A 25,890-nucleotide genomic window follows, 5' to 3' on the forward strand; every position below is an offset into this window, starting at 1 on the left:
ACGACAGAGAAAGACAAATACTCTGTTACCACTTATATGTGGAGTCTAAAAAATAAAACAGATGAATAAATGTAACAAAACAGAAACAGACTCAGATATAGAGAACAAACTAGTGGTTACCAGTGGGGAGAGGGAGGAGGGAGGGGCAAGACAGGGGTAGGGGATTAAGAGATACAAACTACTATATAACAAGGATATATTGGATAACATGGGGAAATAGAACCATTATTTTGTAATAACTTTAAATGGCATATAATGTATAAACATATTGAATCACTATGTTGAAACTAATATAATATTGTATGTCAAGTACTCATCAATAAAAAAATGAAAAAATCAGTTACAATTCTATACACTGGAAACAATTAGAAGATAAAGGTTTTTAAAATTACCATTTATGAGAGTATCTAACAATAATCACACACCCACATACCTAGTAATAAATCTAACAGAAGATGTTGGAGGCCTTTCTGGGGAAATATTTAACCATGAGTATCAATAATCTCTTACCTAGTACCTCTCAACTCATCATCTTCATTCTATTCTCAAATTTTCTGATTTTCCAAACGCAGGGCCCAGAGAGTGTGCAGACATGACCAGGATCGTGACCATAGAAGATCCCAGCAGCTCGTCCAGCCCCCACCACCGACACACACACATGCACGCACACAGCCAGGGTGCTCCCTGCCCCCCACACCCTTGTGACCCGCTGCCCCAGTGACGCCTCACCTCGTTGTATAAATCACTGAATTCCTCAACCACGTCCTTGGGGACCCTGCAGCCACGGTTGGTGAGGTAGCAGGCCACGCCATTCTTGGAGTAGAGGCTGATGCGGCCCACACTGCGCTCCCCATCAGTTGTCTCTTCCAGGAGGCCATTGGCTTCTGCTAGATGGTAGATGGGGTTCCCGTGGGAGCCATGGATCCACGTGGCTCCTAGCTCAAAGGTGGCGTGTCCTGATGGCGACAACAGGCTCTTAGAGGGACAAAGACTTCTTCAGAGAGGGCCAGAACACTGCCGTATGTGCCCTCCTCTAAGAGGATCCTTCCACCCCCAAGAACAGGGCAGAAAGTGGATTAGGTCCCCCTCTGGCAACAAACACTCCCAACGGAAACCATGTGTGGCACAAAATGGGCTCCACTTCATAGCTGAGGTAACGTCCACCCTTAATGACTCTATGATCTGACCCCAAGTCACCTCACTAGAATTAGAAGGCTCTCCTTCTAAGATAACACCAGACAACAGATCCTCCTTCCTCACTGGTGCCTCCCCCTTGTGAGAAATTCTATGGGCACCAGAGGGTGCAATGGTCCCAGTGAGGGGAGCAAGGGTGCCTGAAATCCCCAGTGAGGAGGCCCAGAAGCAGGCCCTGCCTTCCAGACCCTGGGTCCCCATCTGGCCTTCCTCCAGTTCCTCAAAATCCAGTGGCCTAAGCGTCTACGCCCCCCTCACAGACGGAAGATGGTCACCTCCCAACTCAGTCTGGGGCAGAGGAAAGAGGGCAAACATTCCGGTTTGGAAGAATACTCCCCAAGGGAGTCTAAACCAGACTTCTGGAGAAAACTAAGCTTTCTTGTTCTCTGGCACAGGTGGCAGAGCCCTAAGAGTGACCAGGGCAGAGGGCAACTCCCGAGCCCAAGCTGGGACAGGGCTGGTGGCTGGTTCTACCCTCCCGTCTGTAGCCGAGGTACCCGATGCTCTGAGGCAAGCTGCCACTGGCCTGGACCTATTTCCTCTTCGGGGCCTCAGTTTCCTTTTCTTGTGCTGCAGGGATTGTGATGCATTTGTCTCCTTCCCAGCCGGGCTCCCAGGTAAGTTGGAAAAATGAAAGGGGAACAGAAAGGAACATTTTTTTGGTGTTTTGTTTTTGGAGGCCTGATTCAAGACATCATGTGTGGTACCTTTTTTGCCAAGATGGTCACAGTAATTCCTTCTATCCTGACACACATGGCCCTTTGCAACACGACTTTGCCAGTCCTCCCATCAAGAGCTGGAGTCTGTTTCCCCACCCCTTGAATCAGGGCTGGACTTGTGACTTGCTCTGATTAGTAGAACACAGTAAAAGCGACATTTGTGGCTTCAGAGCCTAGGACTCAAAAAATCTTGTGGCTTCCACTCTCACCCTCTTAGAATGTGACCACCATGAAAAGAAACCCAGATTTCTGGAGCCACAGAATATAAGCAAATAAAATGGTGCTGTTTTAAGCCACTACATTTTAGGGCGGTCTGTTATGCAGCAATAGCCATCTAACGCACCATAACAGACAACAATCACCCCTCACCCCTGGAACTGGGCATTCCTCTTTTTTGTGCTTTCTCTTTCCTGGGCTGTTTCTAATTAAACCATCAGTTACTAAAAAAAAAAAAGCATTGTAAGCAACTATGTACCAAATACAGAGCAAGAGAAAACACAATCAACCTCAAGCCACAACAGAATTTCCTGGTGTCTCTGGAATCACAGGCAAGAATGTGTAGTAAGTCCCTTTGTCTGGAGAAAGTGGGCAGACCAGAGGGCACAAAAAACTGGAAACCCAGTGACCTTCTTCCCTGGGCGGGGTTCCTGGAGGGGCAGTGGGGACATCTGTTAGTAATTCATTTTTACAGCCTCAGGCTTGGGGCTCCCCAAGGTGTATTGCTTAGTTTGAGCTCCCAATAGGAGCAAAAGGGGGCCTGCAGCTTGGATTCTCCCCAGGGCATACCAGGGAGCTCCAAGTCACAGTCACTGGGCAGTGATGTCCAGGCATGGGGTATCCTTCCTGGCTCCAGACACTAGCATGAGCAGCAGTGAGGTGAGCAGCTCAAGGTCAACATCAAGGTCAGCACTCCACTCCTATTCCCCAAGCTCTACAAGGAGGTGGGGCAGCCCAGAGCAGGCCTCTGTCTGAGGATGTTTCCTGCCCTCTCCCACATGCCCCTCACCTCTGTCATCCTTGCTACATCCCTGCATCCAAAGAGTACCAGGCACCATCTTCATATCTACCACACCGTGTCCTTGGACTTCTGGTCACCCCTCCAGCCCTTACCACCAGGAGTCACGGCCAGCACCTCACACTGCAGCAGGTGCACCTGCAGCCTGGGCTTTCAGCCTGCGTTGTCTGCACACACAGCACACGCACATGAGCCCTCACCTGGACTTGCTCTCCCATCTCCTGGCAGGGTCTGCCTCGATCCAACTCCACACATACATCATTTCATGTGTGCAACTGCCCCCTCCTTCTTCTCACTACCTACCCAACTCCCCCCTCACCTGAGGCCCACCAGAGCTCCCTCCCCTATGAGGAAGGCTTCCTGCCACATGCACGCCCTCAGCCTCCTGCAGCCCCATCCCTTCCACCTCATGGCCTTGAACCATCACTTTCCTGCACAGCACGCCTCAGCTGTCAACTGCCACTGAGACTGGGCCATTTGTCCTCCCATCTTCTGCTTTTATGTCAGACCCTGAATGTCTTATCAAGACTCAAGAACCACAAATGGAGCCATCCCATCTCTAAGGCTCCTGGCCAGCCAATCAGATGTTGAGCAAAGAGTTTCAGGGCTTCCCAGCTGGCTGGCCCCAGGTTTACGAGCGCCTTGGACTGCACCTTCATCCTCACTGCCAACACACACTCGTGTGTGTGCCAGGGGAAGAGGGATGCAACTTCACTTCCAGGAAATGCTCTCGGGAAAGACTTTTAATGTGATCAATGTTTCTGGAAGAAGAGAGAAGGTTCCCATGTCTCCTCCACCTCTGCGTGTTCTAAGTCTGAACAGCTACTTCTCAGAGCCAATTGCCCCATTCATCAAAAGCAGGCACACAGAATACACTTGGCCTTGCTGCCCATGGGGGAACAGACACAGACCCTAAATCCTCTGGAGGGTCCAGGCAGCCCACACACGCTAGACCACCATGAGCGGTTCCACTGGGCCATTTTCATGGTCTCATTGGTCAGATCCCCTGGCTGAGAAACCCTAGCTTCCAGCTGCAAGTGAGGCAATTCCCTACCCTCTAGGACCTCTGGCAAAATCTGCCCCCTGCCAAGGGAAGTCTTACCTGGCTGCTTTCTCCAGAGTCCTCATTATTCTGCAATCTGGACAGACTCTTCCCAGACAATCCTAAGACCTGTCGATCACTCATAAGGAGGCCCGAAGTCTTCTTCCACCTCCACTGCCCTGAATTCCTACTGTCCCAGGGCTAGCTCTCAGTCATGATACACTAATTCACACTCAAAAGTTAATGGCTAATAGAAACTTGCAGAATTCCTTCTTGAGAAATAGAAATCGGTCTACCCACTGCCAAGACAGTTTGGTTCTGGGTGTCTACACCCTTCTAAGCACTGTGAACCCTAGATCATGTTCCAGAAATGGTGGCCAGAGCTGCATCCTGCCCACCTGAGAAGGGTGCTGACATGGGCAAAGGAAGTTTCTGGAAAATGCCCAGGCAACATGCATGGTGGAACACTTACCCCAGGAAAGAAGCTAAAATAACAAGATTTTAGTCTGGGCCAGAGCACTAGGGGACAAGAGGTGACCTTAGGAAGTGACCAGGCTGAGGTGGACTGAGGCACTCACCAAGTTTCACGCTCTGTACACGGCCTCCAATGCGGCTGGAAGCCTCAAGCACAGTGACATCCGTAAAGCCCTGCTCCAGAAGTGCTTTGGCCGCAGCCAGGCCAGCCAAGCCAGCACCGATCACCACCACACGAGGCTGTCCCCTTCTCCGCAGGCCACGACTGAGAGGGTCATCCGCACTGTCGCCACTGGATTCACAACTTTGCATACCGTCCGCACTCACCTCCTAGGAACCTGCAGAGGGGACGGGGTCACAGCTCACCCACTCTGCCTTCATTCCCACCTGCCCCAAGAGATGCTCACAGGCTCTGCCCTCAAAGGGGGACCTTGAGCCCTCTCACTCCCTCCCCAAGGACCTGAACAAGAAAAGCTATTTCCAAAAGATGTGGGGAGGGAGGGAGAGAGCCAGAGGGAAGGAGATAGGAAGGGAGAATGCACTGTGAGCCCCCATCAGCAAACAGGAGAGCTGAGAGCCCACCTTGAGCCTCTGAAATCGATCAATCCCACCCCACACCTGACAAGGATGAGACTAAAGTCAACCAGGAAGGGAATGACCAAGAAGGCCAAAGTCAGGAGCAACAGACCCTGGTGCTGCTGATCCTAGCTCAGCCCAGCACAGCCCTACCCAGCTGCTGTGGTCCAGCTCACATCAACCCCAGGATGCTCACAGGGACCCCAGGATGCTTGCATGGACCTCAGGATGCTGGAGCAAACCCCAGGATACTTGCACACACAGCACCAGACACTCTGTTCTCCCTCCCTTGCCTGGACCTTCCCTGGCACTCTCTCTTCTTCACCCCTTCTCTTCTCCTCTTGCTTTCTGTTAGTCTTTCAAAGCCTCGATGAGGTGGCAATTTGGTAGGCAGGATACAGTCCTGCCCTTCCCCCAGAAAGTGCCACAAGGCTGGTATCAGATGAACCTCTGCTATTCCGGGTAGGTCTCCAGTTTTTTTCTCAGGCCACTCAGCCCCTCAGTCACCGCAAAGCAGCAAAGAGCCCAGGAAACAGTGGACCATGAGGACCCGTGGCACTTGAGGCCAGACATCAAATTGACAGTTACGCTAAGCCAGCTTGCTCAGAGACGCCAGCCTAGGCAACTGATGGTTGGGAGGCTAAGGGGGTCTTTGAATCTGACCCCAGGGCTGGGAGAGGCTACCCTTCTATTCCCGAAGTGACCACGAGGGTTTGAAGGTGTCTGCGGGCCATCCCAAGGGGCCACTCAGCTCTGATCCTGACCCTGTTCATTCCCTGACTCAGCTGCCTTTGCTAAGTTTTCCCTGGCAGAAGCTGCATACTGTCCAGGTAGACATAACATCCACAGCATCCAAGGGAGTGAACGTGGGTGGAAGGTAGCTTCTGGGCAGTGGGCAGGGGGCATATAAAAACCTGTCACCCATACCTAAGAAAGCTAAGTATAACCCTTCCAGTGACAGCAATCCCACTCCCAAAAATACACCCGAGAGAAACAGTTTATTCCACCAAATAGATACACTAAAGAACGTGCATAGCGGCTTTATTCATAATAGCCAAAAACAAACAACCCAGAGGTCCATCAGCAGAAGAATGGATAAAAATACTGTGCTACGTGTAGCGTATTCATACAAGGGAATACTCTTCCGCAATAAACGGAATCAAACTAATGATATTCTCAACATTACATTGAGCAAAAGAAGCCAGAGACAAAGGAGCACCATACTGTGCGGCTCCATTTATGTGAAATTCATGAAAAGGTACCATGACTCTGTGATAACAGAAGAGAGATTGGGAGGAAGAGAATGAGTGAAAGAGGTCAAAAGGGAACTTTCTAGGGGTGGAAGGAATATGGATCTTTCCATGAATGGTAGTTACACAGTGTGCATAGTAGTACCCTTAGGATTTACACCACTCACTATATGTATGTGCCTAAGTACACACAAACACCTCAGTAGCCATTCAGATACTCATTCCTGGCTCCCATAAAAAAATAAAATAAAATAAATGCAGCACACTAACTTCCTTATCCACACATCTCAAGGTCTGATCACTTAGGCTTCCATCCCACCCTGAACAGCGCTCTCTAAGAACTTCTGATCATAGATTTTAAAAGGGGTCTTTCTCCCCACCCACTCCACCTGCCAAAAAGCCCCCAAACTCCCTCCAAACTACCCCGCCCCCCCAACCCATAGGCCGACTCGACTCGGTACAGGACTGTTCCATAGAGGGCCGGAAGGTGGCGCCCGCTGCTCGGAGCCCCTCGGAGGCACTGTGTCCGGTTCAGAGGCAGGGGCTTCCCAAACAGCCCCGCTCCCTGCCCCGCTTCCAGGAGATCCTGTGTCCTGGCTTTCCCTCTTCCTCCTTCCTGTGTCCTTCTGTCCTTCTTCTGTTCCCCCCTCCCCCAATTCGCACCCCCGCCCCAGTGATGTTCTGTTCGGCCTCCTGGAGGCACAGAGCTCAGAGCTGGCTCGAGTCCTTTCCTCCCCTCCCCCTTACAATTCCTCCGCTCCCCCTCTGACTGCGTCCTCTCCCTCCCCCAGGTTCTCCTCGGGAGGACTAAAATTAGAGGTGAGGGTGTGGCTGCCTGCACCGGAGGCCAGAGGAGAGGAAGAGTCCGCCTAGCGGCACAGGCAGGGGCCATGCTCCGCATCAGGTTTGTAAACACGCAGGGTGCTCAGAGCTGCTGCTGACGCCACCGCTGCTGGGCCTGATGGGCACCCGGCTATGCGACGACGTGGCGGACCGCCCGCCCCGCCCCCATGCCCCAGTGCGCCAAGGCTGGGGGGCTCTGCCCCTGCGCTGGTCTCTCGGTCTCCAGCCCTACCTCCAGCCCAAGGCCTGCCCCCAAAACAACCACTTTTATACAATAAAGGTTCTCAGACCTTACTGGTGGAACCCATTCTCGAAAAGCTCCTACGGGGATTAGGGTGTAACTGGGATGAAACTGGGGCTCCAGCTGCCCCTGAGGTCCCTAAGGACTCATCGCAGAGCCTCCCAGGCTCCCTGCAGCATCATCTCTGAATCCCTGGGGCTAGGATAAGCTGCAGCCTTGGAGCCCTGTAGAGGGAAGGGATCCTTGGGGCAGCAGTGCATTCCCAGGGCGGGTACCTGAACTCCAGGCCCTATATGGATGTCAAGAGATTTCCAGCATTCAAGAGCCTCATGTGGGAAACTCATTTGTAGTTCTGCAGCTAAATTATGGGCCGACTTTCTTTGGAATGTGCTTCAGGAATGGCTAGCAGGAAATGCAGGCAGGCAGTTTGCCTTTAAGATGAACATGAAAGGACCCCAAGTTCCCAACATGTCAGAGACATTCAACTCAAACAGACATGGTGGGAGCAGGTAAACAGGGATGGCCACGTAGGGCACCTGTTCCCCTGACCCTCACTGCTAATCCCATAGTTCCATCTCCCTACAGGCCTTGTCCCAAATGGGCCTGTGAGCCTCTGGGATCCTCCAAGAAGCCAAAGAAGCCACATGCACAGCCTACAGATAGCAGAAACGAGGAGACTGCCCATGGCCCCTGACAGTGGCCCATGGAGCCAGCATACCCTGGGGTCCAAACTGAAGAGGAGACAGAAAGCCATAGGCAGCAACACCTACTCTAGGCTGGAACCTCAGCTAAGTGCTGAACTGGACCTTTGGGCGCTATTACCTCTAGGGTAGAGGGGTGAGGGGAGAAAATTTGGTTTCTGTTGGTTTGTCATTTTTCTTTCGGAATTTTTTCTTTTCATTTTATGAGAAATGCCTTGATGAGGAAGAAGAATCACTTAATGCTCCTCAGTGCCTGCCTGTCCTCTTGCCTTCAGGAAATAAATAAATAAATAACATCCCCTCCTTGATCTGTATGCACAAGAGAAACAGAACACCCTGTACTTTTTCCGAGCAGATAAAGGAGAGAAGAAAAAAGTGCTGGCTCAGCCAGGCAGGGAGGGGGAGGGGGAGGAGGAGTTGGGAGCAAGAGGAGGAGTTGCAAGAGGAGGAGGAGGGAGGCACCAGGCAGCAGCCACTTGCCTTCTGGCTCCTGCTTCCATGGCCAGTTGGGGGTGGGAGGCTGGGGCCCCCAGGTCTGCAGTCAGGCCAACCCTGGTAGCTTCAGGAAATCAGGCCCACCCTCATTCAAGATGCCCAGATGCCCAACGGCCTCCTTGCCCTTCCCCCACCCTCCTCCAACCCGACCCTCACCACCATTTCTCGGGCCTGCAGGCCACCACCTCCCCCTGCAGGCCAGAGCCAACACTGCTGAGACTGAATCTGCCCAAGAAGCCAAACTGGAAAGAAGGTAGCAGGGGAAGGAAAGAAGAAAAGAGGGAAGAAAGACACTGTCCCATGGCAGGGTCACCAAAGAAGGATGGATGAAGGCCAGGCGCTGGGCATCCAGCATGTGTCCACTGCCACTTCCCCACCCCCCTTCTCTCAACATCCTCACCGATTTCATTTTGTCACCCTCGGAAGTTCACCCTCCAAGAAGAACCTCCTAATTGCCAGATAACTAGAGACATGGTTTAGTCCTGGCCTCCAACATCTGACTCCACTGAGCCCTTCTTGGAAATGCCCAGAACTAAACTGGGGGCATCGGGAGTCCCCTTATGCTTTCTCCATCACAGTTTAAACCACTGGAGAGCCAGAGCACGCCCAAGGCTCCATCCTCAGTGCAAGTCCTGCCCTTACCCATCAGGCCAAGGCTTGTCAAGCCCACAGCCCAGATCACTGCTGCCTCTACCCTCAATTACTCCAGGTACCCGCCTGCCTCCTACATGCTGGCCTCCCAGAGTCCCACCCCTTAAAGACAAGCATGGCCTCTCATTGACCCAGGATAAAATCTAGCAATTCATGAGCACCTACTATGTGCCAGGTATGAGGAAGGCCTCAGCATGTCAGCCTCTGACCCTCTGAACTCAGCTGACCTTTCTGGCTTCAGTTTCATTCACATGCCACACAAACCTCCACATACACTCCACCTCAGCCAAGTCTCTGGCATCCCCAGCCTAGCCCACCTGAAGGCCTGTAGGACACGTCCCTCCCCGATGTGGCAGAAAATCTGGCTCTGGGTTCCTATAACATATGCACACCCTGTGAAGGCCACTGTGCTTGTGCAGCAGTGGGCCTGCGTGGCTCTCTGTTTCCTAAATTACCAGCAAGCCCTGCTCTGTCGATGTTTCTTGAAGCTACAGACACCCTGGAAACGTGAGTTCCCTGCACTGGTTCTGCCCCGCAGCCACCACCGCTCAACCCCAGCCTGTTCCCAAAGCATGGGCATCTCGCCCCAGGAAGGGCTGCTGCCTGTTGTTCGAGTGAGGCCGCAGCCCCACAGTCACTGAGCAGGGCTGAGGTCGCAGGCTAGACTCCCAGCCCTGGAGGGTCAGTAGCCCAGTCTGGTGTGGGGCGTTCCTCCCTCCTCAGAGTCGGAGTCCACTTCAGCTCACCAGGCCATCAGCAGGTCACTTCCCTGCCCAACAATGACCACTACAACAAAAATGATGCCAAGAGGGACCCGCCCAGAGAAGAGTCTGGCCCAGGCAGTTAGTCCACCTGGCTCACCCCACCCCACCCCTCAGGGTCCAGCCTTCAGCAGCTGAAACACTCCAAGATGGGCCCCCTCTTCCAATAAGCAGGCTTCTCTCCTCTTCTAAGACACGCGTTGGCTCATGCGAGCCCTCTCCAGGGCTCTGGGGGCCACCTGCACCTTCCCCAGCCAAACTTGGGGCCCACAAGTCTCTCCTCCCTAGGGCAGCGGCCCATCCTGTTTCCCGGGAGGAATCCCTCTCTTCCGCAGGCTTCTAACAGGAGTTCGGGGGTGGGTGGGGAGGGCTGGGGTGCTGGCCCTGGGGAATCTCTCTGACTGCCGGGCAGTTCTGGGGAGGGATTTGGATTCTAGAGGGCCCCCCAGACAATGCAATTATTCTTCAAATGTAAAAGATGCCCAGAAATCCCAGACCAGCTGCTTTGCACAGTGGCCCAGACAAAGGGGCTCTGTGTCTGCCCGTGAGGCTCCTCCTACCCCTCAACCCCAGGGAGGGACAGAGCCTGAACCCCGCCCAGCCAGACCCTCCGCAGCCCTCCTCACCCAGGCCAGCTAGCCAGGAAGTGAAGACCAGGATTGCTGAGGCAGGCCTGGCCAGCCACGGGCGGGGGGACAGGGCAGGGGCAGCCTGGGGGCCCAGAAGGCTCAGGGTGAGGAGAGAATACTGGCCTGGGAGCCCAGAGACCAGGGTTCCGGCCCCAGGTCAGTCTCTCTCTTGGCTGGTGACCCCAGACCAGTGTCTTCCCTTCTCTGGGCCCCACCTGGCCAACACCTCTGAACTCACCCCAGGGACACCACATCTGTACCCCGCCTCCTGGACATACTTGTCTAAGCCCTGCGCCTGATGCTCAACTGCCTGCCTCCTTTAGTCTTTAAGCTTTCTCATCTGCAAAAATGGGGATAAGCATAGCTACCTGGTGGGACTGCTGGGAGAATTAAATGATAGCACAGGGAAAAGGTGTGGCCACCTTCCAGGGCCACCTCAAAGAGGGAGGGAAAGGGAGGACAATCGCCAGAGACTAGGACAGAGAAAGGAACCACTTCTCCTAGGGCCTGGAGCTCCATTCACCTGTAAAAGAAGCCATCTTCACCTGAGCTCAGACTCAGCCTTGGCCCCAACCCTAATATCAGATTGGACCTTGATCTTGACATCAATCAGACTATCCCACAGCCTATGTTTGACTGACCCCCAACCCTGACTCAGCCTGACCATCCTGCCCATCTTGCACTAGGGGGGTAGGGGAGGCATCAGAAACAGTAGCCGTCAGCCAACCCCAAGCTCAACAAAAGAGACGATGTGTGGGGGCCTTATTCTGCAGAGCCCCCCACCCTCACAGGCCACCATGGGGAAGGGGTTCCAGGGGCCCCATCTTCCTTCCTGATACTTAGACTTTTCTCCAAGCACAATGTCTTTATTACTCATATCTCTTTCCTGCAACCAGATGCGTAAAGTCCCTAAAAGCACAATTTAAAAGGCTTTGTAAGCCTTTTCAGAAGAGAAGTGGGGAGCCTGAGTTGCATGGAGAGGGGCAGCCCAAGACTCAGTGTTTTGGGGGAGTCAGAGCCAAAGGCACGGTGCATACAGGCACTGGCAGGCAGGAGGGGAAGGCAGTCCTGGGGAGGTGAGCACTCCAGCTGGCTTGTTTCTCTTGATGCTCTGCAAGGTGGGACAGACCCAAGGGAATTGTCCCAGGACCCCAGCTTATAGCTGCCTGCAAAGACAGACATTGGAGACTACCTGAGGGGGTGGAGGAGGGAAAGAAAGCATGGAGAGAAGTCAGAGAAAGGGCAGGGTCTTTTCCAATGGGCAGAAAGCTCAGTAGGCAGCCTTGATGACTGTGCAGCCGGAGAGAGAAACAGGGTGGAGACGGGCCAGGGCAGAGCCCAGGGCTGCTTTCCAGCCCCCATACTCACACTGAAAGGGCTTTACCCCAAACTCCACCCTAGGGATCTCACCCACCTTCAGCAAAAAGAATTGAGCAGATCACACTCTGACAATCGATCAGATCAGGTGCTGATCATCTAAACATCTATGAAACCTTTCAAAATCTGGGCCAGCACCACCAGCTTCCCTCTCTGATCTATGTACACCCCGTTTCCCATCACTGTCTGGGTCTGCACACAGAGGTCTTAACTGCAGGTCATCTCTCTACCAGGGCCCACATTCTTCCCCTTAGATCCCAGATCTTCCAGAGGCAGGCAAAGCCCACGCTGCCCCAGCCCAGAGAGAGTTCAGGGGTCTGACACCATGACTGCCACTCCTGGAGAACATGACACTGCCCAGGCAGCAGCCTGTGTCCCTACCCAGTGCTGCCTTGGGTGAGTCTATTAGCACTTGAGCTTCAGTTTCCCCATCTGTAAAATGGGAACAATCACCCCTATCCTGAATGAGGTAAGTCCTGACCCCAGACCCTATTAACCAGCTTCCTGCATCCCCAACAAAGTCCTAAAGGTACAGGTTTCACTGTGGCTCCCTTTAGTACCCCTTAGGATGAGACCGTATAGCCTGGTACACCTCCCTCTGAGCAGAATCTGACACCCCAACTCTGAACCCCCTCAAGGGAGTTATCAACCGCAGAAGTGTAAGAGACCACAGAGCTGGTTACCATGCCAGTGAGTACACTGGCACAAGAATGCCCTTGGTGACACCAAATCAGGCTGTGGGCAGGGAGGGCTAATGGGAGATGGTGTTCACAGACACTCACTACCCTGGGAAGGGCTGCATCTAGAGAGAGAAAACCAGCTTCAAGACCAAAATACCAGCCCTGTTCTGAGGCACCCAAGTCACCCCTGGGGAACCCCATGAAAATACACCTTTCTTCTGATCTCTCTCTCTCTCTCTCTTTCACACACACACACACACACACACCCTTATGTTTCAATTGATGACTCAGCTTGGTAAATAGTCTGCTCCTTTGGGAATACCTTCTAGCACCATGGTTTTCAAAGAGGTCCTTGTTTTTGAATACCAGTGGTTGAGTCTCCACTAGTTTTTAGATGAGTGACCTGAGCCTCAGTTCCTCATCCTTAGAATGGGGATAAAGAGCCCCTGCCTCACAGGGTTGAGTGTGACATGCAAAATGCTTAGCCCAGAGCCAGGCATGTAGCAGCAATGGTTCTTACGCTAGTTTTACTACAGGCCCAAGTCTGCACGCTAGTAGGGTCATCAGAGAGAGAGCTGGGCCAGGACACCAGACATGAGTGGGGATGGGGAATCCAGCCAGTAGAGAGCTCACAGACCCTACTGCGTGATGACTCTGGAGCAAGACCTGCAGGCCTCAGAGAAAACCACACCCCCCCTCAGTGACACTGCTACGGTCTGATGACAGGGAGGAATGGACGAGTCAGAGAAGGGCCACCCTACTTACTGGGGGTACTTGACCCTTCCAGGAAAGGTCTGTGAGGCCCCAAGTGCAGCCACAGGTCAGCAACCTCCAAGATGGCCCTCGCTGATCCTCGCCTCTCCTAGTTCTCACGCCTTAGTGTTCTCACGCCTTAGTATGCCCCCGCCAAAGCTGGCCTGTGTAACCAACAGGATATGGTAGAAGCATGGAGTGTGACTTCCAAAACTAGGTCATATTCACATTGTGGCTTCCACTTTGTTCTCTTAGACAGCATACTAGAGGGGAGGCCACTCACCATGTCGTGAGGACACTCAAGCAAACCCATAGAGAGGCAAGGGACTGAGCCCTCCCATCAGCCAAACCATCTCGCCAAGCATGTGGCTGTGACTGACGCGCTCTGGAAGCAAATCCACCAGCCCCGGGCAAGCCTTCCGATGACTACAGCTCAGCTTCTTGACTGCAACCTCCCGAGAGACCTCCAGCCAGAAACAACTAAACCGCTTCCAAATTCCTCACCCACAAAAACGGAGGATAACTGTTCGTTGCCATTTTAAGCTACTAAGTTTTGGAGTAGTTTGTTACACAGCAATAGGTAACTAATACTGTCAGCAATTTTCTCTTCTCAGAGACCCCTTGGGGTAGAGACACCCGGGTAAACTTTTCTGAAATTCAGGGCTGGGGAAGAGTGAGCAGAGAGCCTGGACCAGCCCTACAGTTTACAAGGCCCAGGAGACAGGAACTCCCTCCCAGCCTGTGCATTAGACTTGCCTAGAGATTTTTTTTTAAAAGACCAATACCAAGCCCTGAGACCGGGTCATCTAAATCACTCTTTAGGGTGGGGTTCGAGCATGGATTTTTTTTAAGGACCTCACATGATGCTAACGTATAGCCAAGGCTGAGAATCGCTGCTCTAGAGCAGACTGCAAATGCAGATTCCACGTCAGCCCAGAACATCGGGGGTCTGCCTGTGCAGGACCAGAGGAGGCAGAGAGAGCAGCAAGTCAGGCAGTACCCAAGGTCCACTCCCTACCACTCAGCTTAGGCTGAGGGTCTCCCTCCCCAGCGGCTGCTCAACTCCCAAAGCACTCGGCATTGAACATCTGAAATGTACCTCAGGCCAGAGAGGTCCAACCTCTCCACCCATGGGGACCGTTCCCCTAGAGAGGACCCAGGGTACAGGGATGGGTAATCTTGGGGAAGACTGTTTCCTCATCTGCAAAATGAGTGTTGCCATCAAACCTGCTCTGTTCTCTAACAGGTCCTAGGCTCCCACTTAGAAGCTTTCAGAGACATCTGTGTTTTGTCTCTCTTAGGAAACAGCTTCCCTCACATTCACAGCAGCATTATTTACAATAGCCAAAAGGTGGAAGCCACTCAAGTGTCCATCGCCGGATGAATAGACAAAATGTGGTCCATGCATACAATGGAATATTATTCGGCCTGGAAAAAGGAAGGAAATTCTGACACATGGATGAACCTACAAGACATGATGCTAAGGGAAATAAGCCAGTCACAGAAGGACAAATACTGTATTATTCCACTTCTAGGAGGGTCCTAGAGTAGTCAAATTTATGAGACGAAAAGTAGAATGGTGGTTGCCAGGGGCAGGGGAGAGGGAGAAATGAGGAGATAGTGTTTAAAGGGCACAGAGTTTCAGTTTGGGAAGATGAAATAAAGTTCTGAAGATGGACGGTGGTGATGGCTGCACGACAATGTGAATGTATTTAATACCACTGAGCTGTATGCTTTAAAATGGTCAAAATGAGAAATTTTATGTTATGTGTATTTTACCACAATAAAAACAACCAGAACAATAATGGAAGTTCAGTGAATGCCACGGTGTGCCGGGTACACAAGATGCAGAAACGGTCAGAAGCCTCCCCCTCGAGGATCTAACAGGTCAGGGCTGGCAGGTGCCACAAAGCAAAGCAGGTGAAGGGAGAGGCTCTGCTGTGTGTCAGGGAAGCTTCTGTGATGAGGTGATACTGGAGCAGAGGAAGTAACAGGCAGGAGGGCACCAGAGGGTGAAGTGCTGTGGTGACCGCCTTGGCATTTGCTGAATGACGGATGTTGGGGAGAGGGCAAGGATAGGTCAGGATGACTCGGTGACCAGTCATGACACCAGGACCAGACTTACAAGTTCTGTGTCAACTGGTCACCTCCCTTCCCTTTCACAACAAGCCTCTGAGGTAGGAAAGACAAGAAATTTGGTGCAGGACCTACAGGCAAGAGGAGGGCCCTCAGTGGCCTGATACCAGAGGCCAGTTCTCTCCTTGGGGCTATCACCAGAGTTGGGACCACTCCTCCAGGCCGCCCCTCATCACAGGGCCGAGCAGGCCCCCAGACACACAGCCCAGGGCCCTCCGCCAGCCCTGCTGCCCCAGGCATCACCTGCAGGCTCGCCCCTGTCCAGCCCCGACCTGGGTTAGTGTCACCACGCGGACATCCACTCATTCTGCAGACGGGCACTTGAAGCTGGCAGATGAGGAGGTGGCCTCCTAGCGGGGCTTCTCCCCTCTCCCTGCCAGGAGCCGCAGCCTCTCAGTTCTGGGGTGACGGAGGACAGCCCAGTCAGCACTTTCCACTGACTCTTTCAAAACCACGGACAAGAACTGAGGCTTGTGAGACAGCTCAGCCCGGGCACAGTTCCCCCTCGCCAGCCCCTCGTGACTCTGCACAAAGCCCGTCTGTGCTTCGGCTCCAGCCCCTGGAAGGAGGGGGGTCTCCTGCAGGCCAGTCCTCTCTCCTGAGCCACGGGTGGGGTCCCCACTCTGCCCAGTCCAGGACCTGTCCTCCTGGCCCACAAGGACAGGCCGCAGGCCCGATGGCAGAGCTGGGCTACCCAAGGCTTGCCGGGTCCAGGCAGCATTTGTGGGAAGGGGGTCCCCTCCACTGTAAACTCTTCCTGCAAAGGTCCCTCTCCTCTGCTCACCACCCCCCAACACACTCACTCATCTCTACCTGCCTCAGCGTGGTTTATCACACAGCACAGGTGTCATGCATGATCACAACATGGAAGAAAGAAAACACCCCCCCAAATCCAGCCACCAGATAAAATAAACCCCAGAGCAAATCTCTATTTATTGAGCTCTTCATGTGCCAGGCCCCACGCTGGGCATTCTCCATTCATGGCATCGCTTAATTCCCCCACACCCCCTGATGCCCACTTGGCAGATGAGGAGACAGGCTTTGAAAGGCTCACAGGTGTGATGAGGACCCCCGGACAGAGTGAGCAGCAGAGCCGGGCTGGACAAGGCTCAGCTCACCTCTCTACTAGTGCTCGCCCGCCTCTCAGGCCCTCCCTTGGCCTCCCGGGACAGCAGGCCTGAGGACTGCCCTCCTCTTGGCACTTCTGTCCCACCCCTCCCCACACACTGACACTGCACACATTGTGCCAGGCACTCGGGGCTAGCAGGCGTCCCCAGGCCTGGCGGCTCACCCCAGCTACACTGCCAGAACTTGGGGCTGCCACCGGGAGGCCACCTGCCTCCTGGCCAGGGTGTTAGGTGGGCTGGGGGCCACCCTAGTCTCCCTGCTCCCATGGGGGCTGGCTTCAGGCTTGCCAGACAACAGCCCTTTGCTCTTGGTTTCATCCTCCATAAACTGGGACAGAGATAGTGGTCTAGTGGCTTTTGGCAGCACAGATAAAAATTCTAAGAGCAACTCAATCCTAATTCCCTCTCAACAGTCCTCTCTCTGGCCCAAGAGTTTCCCCTCCTGGTACCTCTGAGGTGGTTTAACTGTACTCTCCTAACAAGTCCTCCACACGCTCTCCTAACACAGGATCACCCCGTAAGGGGCGCTCCATAAAGTTCAGCCCTGAAGCAGGACACCACCCGCCACCAGCTGCCGGCCGCAGGAAGAGCTGAGACCAGGCCTGAAAGCCCGTGGTGCTCATTTCAAAACGCACACGTGGGCCCCGTGATTTAACCCATAAAACGCCTACGGAGTTAAGACGCTGAGATCGGACAATAAACACATTCTTCAAGCTCTTTTGTTGAGTTCAAAGAGAGACTTAATAACTCACCAGCTTTTGGAATCAAGAAATGTCTGTTCTTAACACAACATTGTAAATCAAGTCTACGTCAATTGGGGGGGAAACAAAGAAATGTCTTCTTTTAATTCTATCATCATTGTCTGTATTTTCCACTGAGTACCTCTGAGGCCCAGACAGCAATGCTAAGCATTTCACATGGAATATTTTGGTTAATCCTCATGTCAAAATCCACCCCCTTCTACAGAGGAGGAAAGTGAGGTGAGGAGAGGGCCCACACCTGCCACCTAACGTAAGGCGTTCCGATACACACTCAGGAAGATACTAAGGCTCAGGCGTCACTCTTTTTTTAAAACCAAGAAATGAATTAGGTTCATTATCTTTTCTTGATCTACTTTTTCAGATTAACTCAAAAGTTTTACATTTATTGTATGTGATTTCTTAAGTTAATTTTCCAAAATAAAAGAGAATAAAAAGGATCTGTGTATTTAACAACTAAAGGACTCATTTAAAAATCTTTCCTAAGAATGTTTGCCCATTGGTGGTCCTGAGTGTCTTCTGCTTGAGTCATCTTAAAATGTTGCTGACTCAAGGTCTAGTTATTTGTCAGACCACAAGGAGGACCCTTCGGCCCCTCCTCCCTGGGGTCAGGAGTTTGGGGGGGCTGGTCTGGGCTGGTCTGGGGAGGTCTGATTGTGGGTAGGAAGTCACAGCTGAAGGTCCGGAGACCAGGCTCTGAGGAGTCTGTGACTTGACAAAAGGGCATCCAACCAGAAGTCCTAGAACCTGGGTTTGAGACGCAGTCATGCCATTTGCTAGCACTGCCAGTGTTCCCTTGTGGGCCACGTGGCGAGGACAGGAACTCCAGGTCTCCCAGGGTCTCGCACAGATTGGCAGAGGGCGGCTGGGTTCTTTGTTCTGTTTCCTAATAAATTACAACCCATTTCCAAGTGCTGCTTCTGGTCTTAAATCACACCTCCCTTAACACCCTCCCCAGACCAAGAAGCAGCTAGAGGAGAAAGGAACCTGCACTGAGGGGCAGGGGTGCTGAACTTACTCACCCACCTTCCCCCACAGCCAGGGCACTGTAGTCTGGCTGAACCCAAAGGCTTTCCTTCCTCCTCCATCCTCCTGACCCCTGATTTAGAGAGAGCAGGAAAAGTCCTGGGCTCCTGTCCACTTGTGGAAGAAAGAAACGGGGGTGAAGGAAGATGAGAGTGTAGCTGTGCTGGCTAAGAAAGCTCACTGAGCATCCCCTGCCAGGACCCCCCCCCCCCGAGGACCGCTGTCACCGCGTCAGCCTGTCCACCCTACCCTGCACCATGACAGCAACTTCTGGGTCGCTGTCTGAAATGCCACACCCATCGCCCCCACCTGAGCATCTGAACAAAGAGTCCTCACACCTCGGAGGAAATGAGATGCGGCAAGGGGCAAGGCAGGGTGGCTTCAGTGACCTTCTCTCTCAGCCACAGAGGATGTAGGGGAAGCAGGGGTCCTGGGACTCTCCCCTCCTGCATGTTAGACACCCCTTCCGGGAAGGCGACAAGGATGAGATTTCTTAACCTTTTGGGAAAATGACTCAGAGCTCCAATAATCTGAGGGTAATATGAACCATCCAACCCCTCCCCATGCTTTGAGACGTGCAAGGGCACAGCTATGCTGTGAGGAAGCCCAATGTGGGGGTCCTGTGCCCCCGACCCACCATCACATCCCTGCCACTTTTCTCACTAAAGCACTGCTCTGATCAAACCACTGCCCTGCTCAAAAACCTTCAATGGCTCCCAGTGGCCTAACGAATGAAGGCAGGTCCCCAACACCTCCTCCCTGCCCTCAGTTCCTTTATCTCCTACACACACCAAACCAGACCCTCTGACTCCCATCCCCAGACTAGGCCCACAGGGCTGAGGGTAGCCCTTGAAATCTCACTCTGCCCAAATCTCCCCACCCTGCTGGCCTCTCCTCCAGGAAGCCAGTCCTCACTCTGATCATTCCTCTGTTCTAACCAGGACCCCACCCTAAGCTTTACATGCTCTCTGCAGGCCTTTGTGCCTCTCAACTGTCCCTGACAACTGTCCCCTTCCCTGGGTCCCTCTTGGAGACACTGTCTACAGCCATGTCAATCACATTAAGAGCAGTTCACAGGCCTTTTGGGCCTGTTAACAGACCATCTTTAAGTAATTTGCCAAAATGACCAACACAGAGGGAAAGAGGAGGGGCACCCGCTACACGTTCTCCAGGCCTTCTAGGAGACATGGAGTTGTTCCTTTGGCCACATACATGCACATCTACAAGAAAGGTGATACTGCAGACATCAAGGGAACAGGTACTGTTCAAAAAGGAATGCCCCACAAATGTTACCATGGCAAAACTGGAAGAGTCTACAATGTTACCCAGCACGCTGTTGGCATTATTGTAAACAAACAAGTTAAGGGCAAGATTCTTGCCAAGAGAATTAATGCACGTGTTGAGCATATCAAGCACTCTAAGAGCTGAGACAGCTTTCTGAAACGAGTGAGGAAAATGATCAGAAAAAGAAGGAAGCCAAAGAGAAAGGTACCTGGGTTCAGCTGAAGCGCCAGCCGGCTCCACCCAGAGAAGCCCACTAACCTGAGAACCAATGCAAAGGAGCCTGAGCTGTTGGGACCCGTTCCCTGTGATTTCATGGCATGAGGGGTGTAAAGAAAATAAAAGACCTGGACTGCTAAAAAAAAAAAAAAAAAAGCAGCTAACAGGAATATGAGTGTCACAACCACCCTCTGAAGGAGGTAACATTACCCCCACAGTACAAATGAGGAAACTGAGGCACAGAGAAGGTTTTTTGGGGTTTTGGTTTGTTTGTTTGTTTGTTTTAAGCTTCTTGCCCAGGGATCACAACCCGGCTGTCTGAGGAACAAGGCTGGGAGAGAACTTACAGAGCAAGAAGATGTAGGGAAGGGTGGGATGGGAGGTCCCCCCGAGAATGTCAAAGACCCAGGCCTGGCTACTGCTGCGTCCCTTCCCCACCCACCCAGTGAAGCAAAGAACTAGAACCCAGGGCTGGTTCTGGGCCCCAGTCTCCTCCAGGTCATCCCTCCCCCTGCAGTGCCCTTTTCTTCCACAATCCAAATCGTTCCTGTCCCACCAAGTCTGCCTGCCTCAGAAAGCTATCGGTCCATTCTTCCTTCCCTCCCTGTTCTTCTGGGCCCATCCATCACCCATATGTGTGGTCTCTCATGGAGCAGCACCCTTCCCATCATGTATTTTATTGGTCAGTGGGACATTATTAGGAAGTCCTCCAAAAAAATTTTTTTTTCATGGTCAAATCAGTTTAGGAAACACGTTTCTTTTTCTACAGGACTTGTCAGAGCCTTTAATTCTCTTAGTATTCTGAATCTTTCACAGGGCAGTGGAGTGGAATTTCCGTTTCTACCCTCGTTTGACCCCTGAATGCTTGAGGTTTCTCAGAACAGTCTTTGAGAAATGCCACCCCCTCCTACTTCCTCAGGACAGCCTGGCACACCATAGAGCACATGGGCAGGCATCAATGGTGGGGGCGGGCAGGGGTATCCTTTTAGAAGGTATGTGTGACATTTTGGGAGCTCAGCCTGAAAGCCCCTCTTGGCACTGCCCAGAGCAGCAGAACCTCTCCTTTTACCATCTGCCCTTCCCACCTTTCTTTGAGTGAGGTGACTGTCTACCCTCCTGCTAGGCTCGAGGGACCTCATTTGACCAGTGCCCTCAGATACCACCCTGTAGGCCAAGCAGAGCCCAGCAAGCAAGGGGCCTTGGGAGATCCCTAACTCAAGCTCTTCTGGGCAAACTGCTCCTCCCACTCCATCATTAGCACATGAGTTTTAATAGTCAACCTAAATTGAAATATATTATACTACCATTCTGGGAAGATGCAGTGCTCCACCCAATACACCCTGCAACTCTCCGGAGCGCTGGTCCCCAGGGAGGGGATTGACTCCCTCAATGTGCAGGAAACTGAGGCCTCGGAGCAGAACAGACACTTGCCTGTAGTGGCCCAGCTGAGGGCAGAGCGGAGAGAAGCATCCAGGCCTCCCCACTTCCCGGTGCACTGGGGAGGCGGCCCGAGTGGGCTAAGGTCCCAACAGCAGCTCATGCAACCATCAGGGCGGCCACAGGGCCTCAGGCAGGCCAGGCTGGAGTAAAGGATGCTCGCTGGGGTTGACGGCTCAGCATGAGGAGACTTCAGGGGCTTTCAGGAGAAGATGGCATGTCTAGGGCTGGAGTTAGCTGTTTCCCCAATCTCCTTGGCCCCACCCTGGCTGGAGGAAGAGTGCTCACCCCAGATTGGCTACCCACAGGGCCGGGCTGGGCTGCGGGGAAAGATAAGATGCCCTACGTGCGCCTGCATGTCACCCTGCCCTGGGGCAGTCGCCTAAGACACTCTGTCATCGTTTTGGGAGCTCCTCACAGTAGGGCACTGTAAAAATCAGGCCTGTGTTCCTAGCCTGAGACCCAAGTCCCCAGAGGCCCTTCACTCAGCCCCACTCCCCAGCAGAGTAGCCCCTGCATCCCACACCCTCCACACACACCCTCTGTCCCTCCCCCTCCCCCAACACAGTCCAAAGGAGCCAGGATGGTCCCCTTTACCTGTTCCGGGTCTCACCTGACCTGGGCCGTGGTCCCCAGCTTCAGTCCTCACTAAGCAAAGACGACCCATGGCCTGGCAGCATTACACCACCCAGAAGCCTCTTAGAAATGCAGGGTCTCAGACTCCACCCCAGATCTGCTGAATTAGAACCTGAACTTTAACAAGCTGCCCAGACGACCCACGTGTCTGGTAGGGTTTGGGAAGTAATTTTATAGACCACTGTTCTAATCAAGTCATTGCACCCATGGCCTATAACCTTTGATGGCTCCCCAGGGCCTAGTGAATCAAGCCTAGACTCAGTGGCTTGGCAGCCAAGGCTTCAACCAACTTCTCCAGCCTTGGGATCCCCCTCTACCTCAGGAACGCCATCCTCTCCTCTGTCAGCCAAGTGGCCCAGGACTTCAGGGCCCTCTAAAGGCACCACTTCCTCCAAGAAGCTGGTCTGAATTACACCTCATTATATCACACCTGGCATGGCTCACTCTTATTTCCTGGTGAGTGAGGACCCTGTCCTGTGTTCCCACTGGCTCCAAGCACCTGGGTGGGGCATAGAAGATGCCAAGTGCCAAACACAGGTAACAAGGTCCGGAGTCCATCTGTTGGGAAGTCCACCCTTAGCCCTAACCCGCTGGCCTCAGGCTCTGCCACAGCCATCACCTCAACTCAGCAGACTAGGACTCAGGCAGTGTGGACAAGCTTCCAGCATATTCCCTGCCAGAGAAGGCACACTCCCTAGAACCATGGGCCTAGTGAGCTTCTAGCAGCAACGAGCTTGCTCAGTTTCCCAAAATGCAGAAAAGAATGCCACTGAGTCTACCTCCCTGTTTTTTGGGAGGCTGGCAGGATCTGCTGATATAGATACACAGATCCCCTAAACCCTGGGGTCAGAATTTGGAGCAAAGAGACTCCATCCCTGTGTGGTCATCAGACCCTCTCTAGGCCAGTCAGCCTGGGAGACCAAGTCACCTGCCCAGCGGCGTCCTCATGACCAAACAGGAAAGCCTCAAAGGACAGGGCTGCCACACCCTCCTTCCTTCTCCCTCCTTCCTGGCCCAGTTCCTACAAACTGGCATCCCATGTGACATCCTCATTCCTTTACATGAGGTCTGCAAGAAGGTATCCAAGCAGGGAATCTCAGGAGCTCCTGGCTTCCACAGCCTCTGGGGAGCAAAGAAAAAAAATCTCTCTAATCTCATTTTACAGAAAGACGAAAAGAGATAAGGACAGGGCCAATACTGAAGTGGATTAAGCTCTTTTCTGCTCCCATTACTCTGTCTCCCCATCTCTAGCCCTGGCTGTACTCCCACATTGGACCCAGCCCTACTCAGACCCCCAACAAGGTTTCCCAAGGCCAAGTCTGAAGCTCCACCTCACAACATCCTAGATGGAACCCAAAACAAGCCAGTTAATCTGCAGAGCTCCTACCTGACTTCACTGCACTCTCCAGAGGCAGTTGGAGAGAGCAACGGGGCAAAGGGGTGATGTTCTAATGGTGGCATCTCAAGCAGGGAGCTATTTTTGTACCAGAAGCAGATGACCTCCCCAGCTCCCCAAAAATCACAGTGTGCATAACTCCCAACTATGTGGCTGGGCTTGGAACCCCTCCTGGAAAAAAATGCTGGGCATAAAGCAGGGAGACTCAGCTGACCACTCTGAGTGAGGACTCCTTCTACCTCAGAGGGTGGGACTTCTTTCCCACCTCTCCAGCCCCAAGGCCAGGCACCTCTGGGAGTCAGGAAAAAACACTGTTAGAAAAACTTCGTGGAGTGGGGAGGGTGCAGCTGAAGTGGTAGAGTGCATGCTTAGCATGCATGAGGTCCTGGGCTCAATCCCCAGTACCTCCACTAAAAATAAATAAATAGACCCAATTACTACTCACCCACCCCACCCCACCCCACCCCCAAAAAACCAAAAAATCAACAAAAAAAGAAAAACTTCAACTGATGCATATCTGAGAGGCATGAGAGAGGTGACAGTAGAGTGGTTCAGAGCATGGGTTCTGTATCCAGGCTACCTGGATTCAAATCCTTGCTCTGTCACTACTGAACTGTTACAACTGTGCCACAGTCTTCCTATCTGTAAAATGGGACTAAGATCTACCTTATAGAGCTGCTAAGAGGATTAAAGGAGTTAATATTTGCAAAGTCCTTAGAATACTGCCTAGCACCCAGTAAGTGTACCAGGGCCCCGGCCCAGCCTCTTGGTCTCTGCCTGACTTCCCCACCCAGGATCCCCTCTGTGCTCCCATCTATCCCAGCTCAAAGCCTTTCCCAGGCTTGCCAGCTCAGCCCTAATCTGAAGCCCCAGCCCCCAGTCCCAGTGATCACCTCACAATGTTACTAGGTTCCCCTGTCCAGGGCCTAGATCTGAGGTTCCCCATCTCTCAGCCCACCATCTGAGAGCCCTACCCACACAACTCAATTCTCAGCTGGCTCCTCTGTGCCAAGAGGAGAGCTGTGGGTGGAAAGACAAGGGTCTACAGAGAGCCCCCCAACCCCAGCTGCTTCTTCCACTTCAATTTCCTGCCTCAAGGGCTGGGCACCCAGCAGTCCCCAAGAGGGTGGTGTGAAATAAATCCCTGGCTGCCCAGGCCACCACTATCTCCTGAGTTAGAAGACACACGCTCGCACACACATGCATGCACACACCCTTCTGTTGACCCAGTCTGGATTTCCACCAAAGAGAGCAAAGGAAATCATTTATCCCCAACCCACAGTGGCTCACAGTAACTCTACACCCCTTAGATCCATCCAACCTCCCACTAGGCATACAGGCCTACCTTTGAGCCACTTCCCTTTCTCACATCCCACTGGCCCCCTCAGATTCTTGCAGTGATTTGCTCAACTCCTTTTGTGGAGAGAACATAAAAATCCTTGGGACCACCTGAAGTTTAAAGGGGACTCCTGCGCTGCCCTGACCTTCCCAGCAGATTTCCTGAGTATCCGCTACATGCCAGGCACCAAGCTAGATGCTCCAGATGCTGCAGTGGGCAATTCAGTCAAGGTTCCAGGACCTGAGAAGTCAGAAGTAAACAGAAAACTGCAACAAATGGTTATGAACTGTGAGAAACGTAATGAAGAAAGTAAACCAGCTGCTATGATGTAAATTACAGGGAAGGATGAGCTTCTATCAACACTGGGAAGGCATCTGAGGAAGGCGTATTTAAGTTGAGATCTGAAAAATAAGAAGGAGCAGAGGCAGCCCAGTAGAAAACCCTAGAAGAACAGTGTAAAATTCCAGGCAAATTCCAGGGTAATTCTAGGCAGAGAAGACAGCACAGACAAAGGCCATGGGGCAGGAAAAAGCTTAGGTGTTCAAGGAACAGAAGTGATTCAGGTGTGGCTGTCAGAAAAAATGCAAAGGGGACAGTTGTCAGGATAAGGCTGAGGGCGGTCAGTGGTGGCCAGATCATGAAGGGTCTGAAAGGCCAGGGGAATCCTTTGAAATTTTATTTCAAATGCCATAGGGAGCTACTGTGGATCTTAGAGGAATGAGACGAATCAGTATGTTTCTAAATTGTTCTTGTTGCTCTGTGAAAATGGATTCCAGGAGACAATTGCAGACTTGGGGAAAGCAGGCAGAAGTTACTACAGCATTCAGGCAAGACACAAAACTGGCTTGGCCTAGGGCAGTAGCAGTGGAGTCAAGAGCATGAATAGGCCTGAGATAGATCTGGCAGAAAGAACCAAAAGGACTTGCTGTTGTCTAGATATGGAGAGGGAGGAAAAGGGAGGAGAGGATGCCACCTGGTTTCCTGTCATTAAAGGTGGGTGAGTAATGGGCCCTTTACTGAGATGGGAAGGCCTGTGGAGGGTCAGGTTTGGGGAGTGCAGTCAGGGTTCTGTTTCATACATATTAAATTTTTTCATACCTGTGAGATATCCAGGACATCATAAATTGTCAGATT

The 25,890-nt window shown here is 52.6% G+C and overlaps 1 protein-coding gene and 1 pseudogene across 6 annotated transcripts in view; one reads left to right on the forward strand and one right to left on the reverse strand.

Annotated features, from left to right (window-relative positions):
• Positions 1 to 25,890, reverse strand: part of SMOX (spermine oxidase) — a 46,869-nt gene that overhangs the window by 18,949 nt on the left and 2,030 nt on the right. For 4 of the 6 annotated variants that reach the window (XM_074346971.1, XM_074346969.1, XM_074346970.1 and 1 more), the window contains exons 2-3: positions 4,549 to 4,782; positions 730 to 956 (exon numbers count right to left, since the gene is read on the reverse strand). In XM_074346971.1, the coding sequence (XP_074203072.1) occupies positions 730 to 956; positions 4,549 to 4,756 (435 nt within the window). In that variant the 5' untranslated portion in view covers positions 4,757 to 4,782. Of the gene's footprint in view, positions 1 to 729; positions 957 to 1,691; positions 1,981 to 4,548; positions 4,783 to 21,379; positions 21,836 to 25,890 lie in introns of those variants that run through there. The other 2 variants (XM_010972739.3, XM_045508508.2) reach the window with 2 other exon arrangements.
• On the forward strand, positions 12,403 to 20,118 carry LOC123613606 (large ribosomal subunit protein eL21-like; annotated as a pseudogene).

This window comes from Camelus bactrianus, chromosome 19 (assembly GCF_048773025.1).
Source record: "Camelus bactrianus isolate YW-2024 breed Bactrian camel chromosome 19, ASM4877302v1, whole genome shotgun sequence".
NCBI classification, from domain to species: Eukaryota; Metazoa; Chordata; class Mammalia; order Artiodactyla; family Camelidae; genus Camelus; species Camelus bactrianus.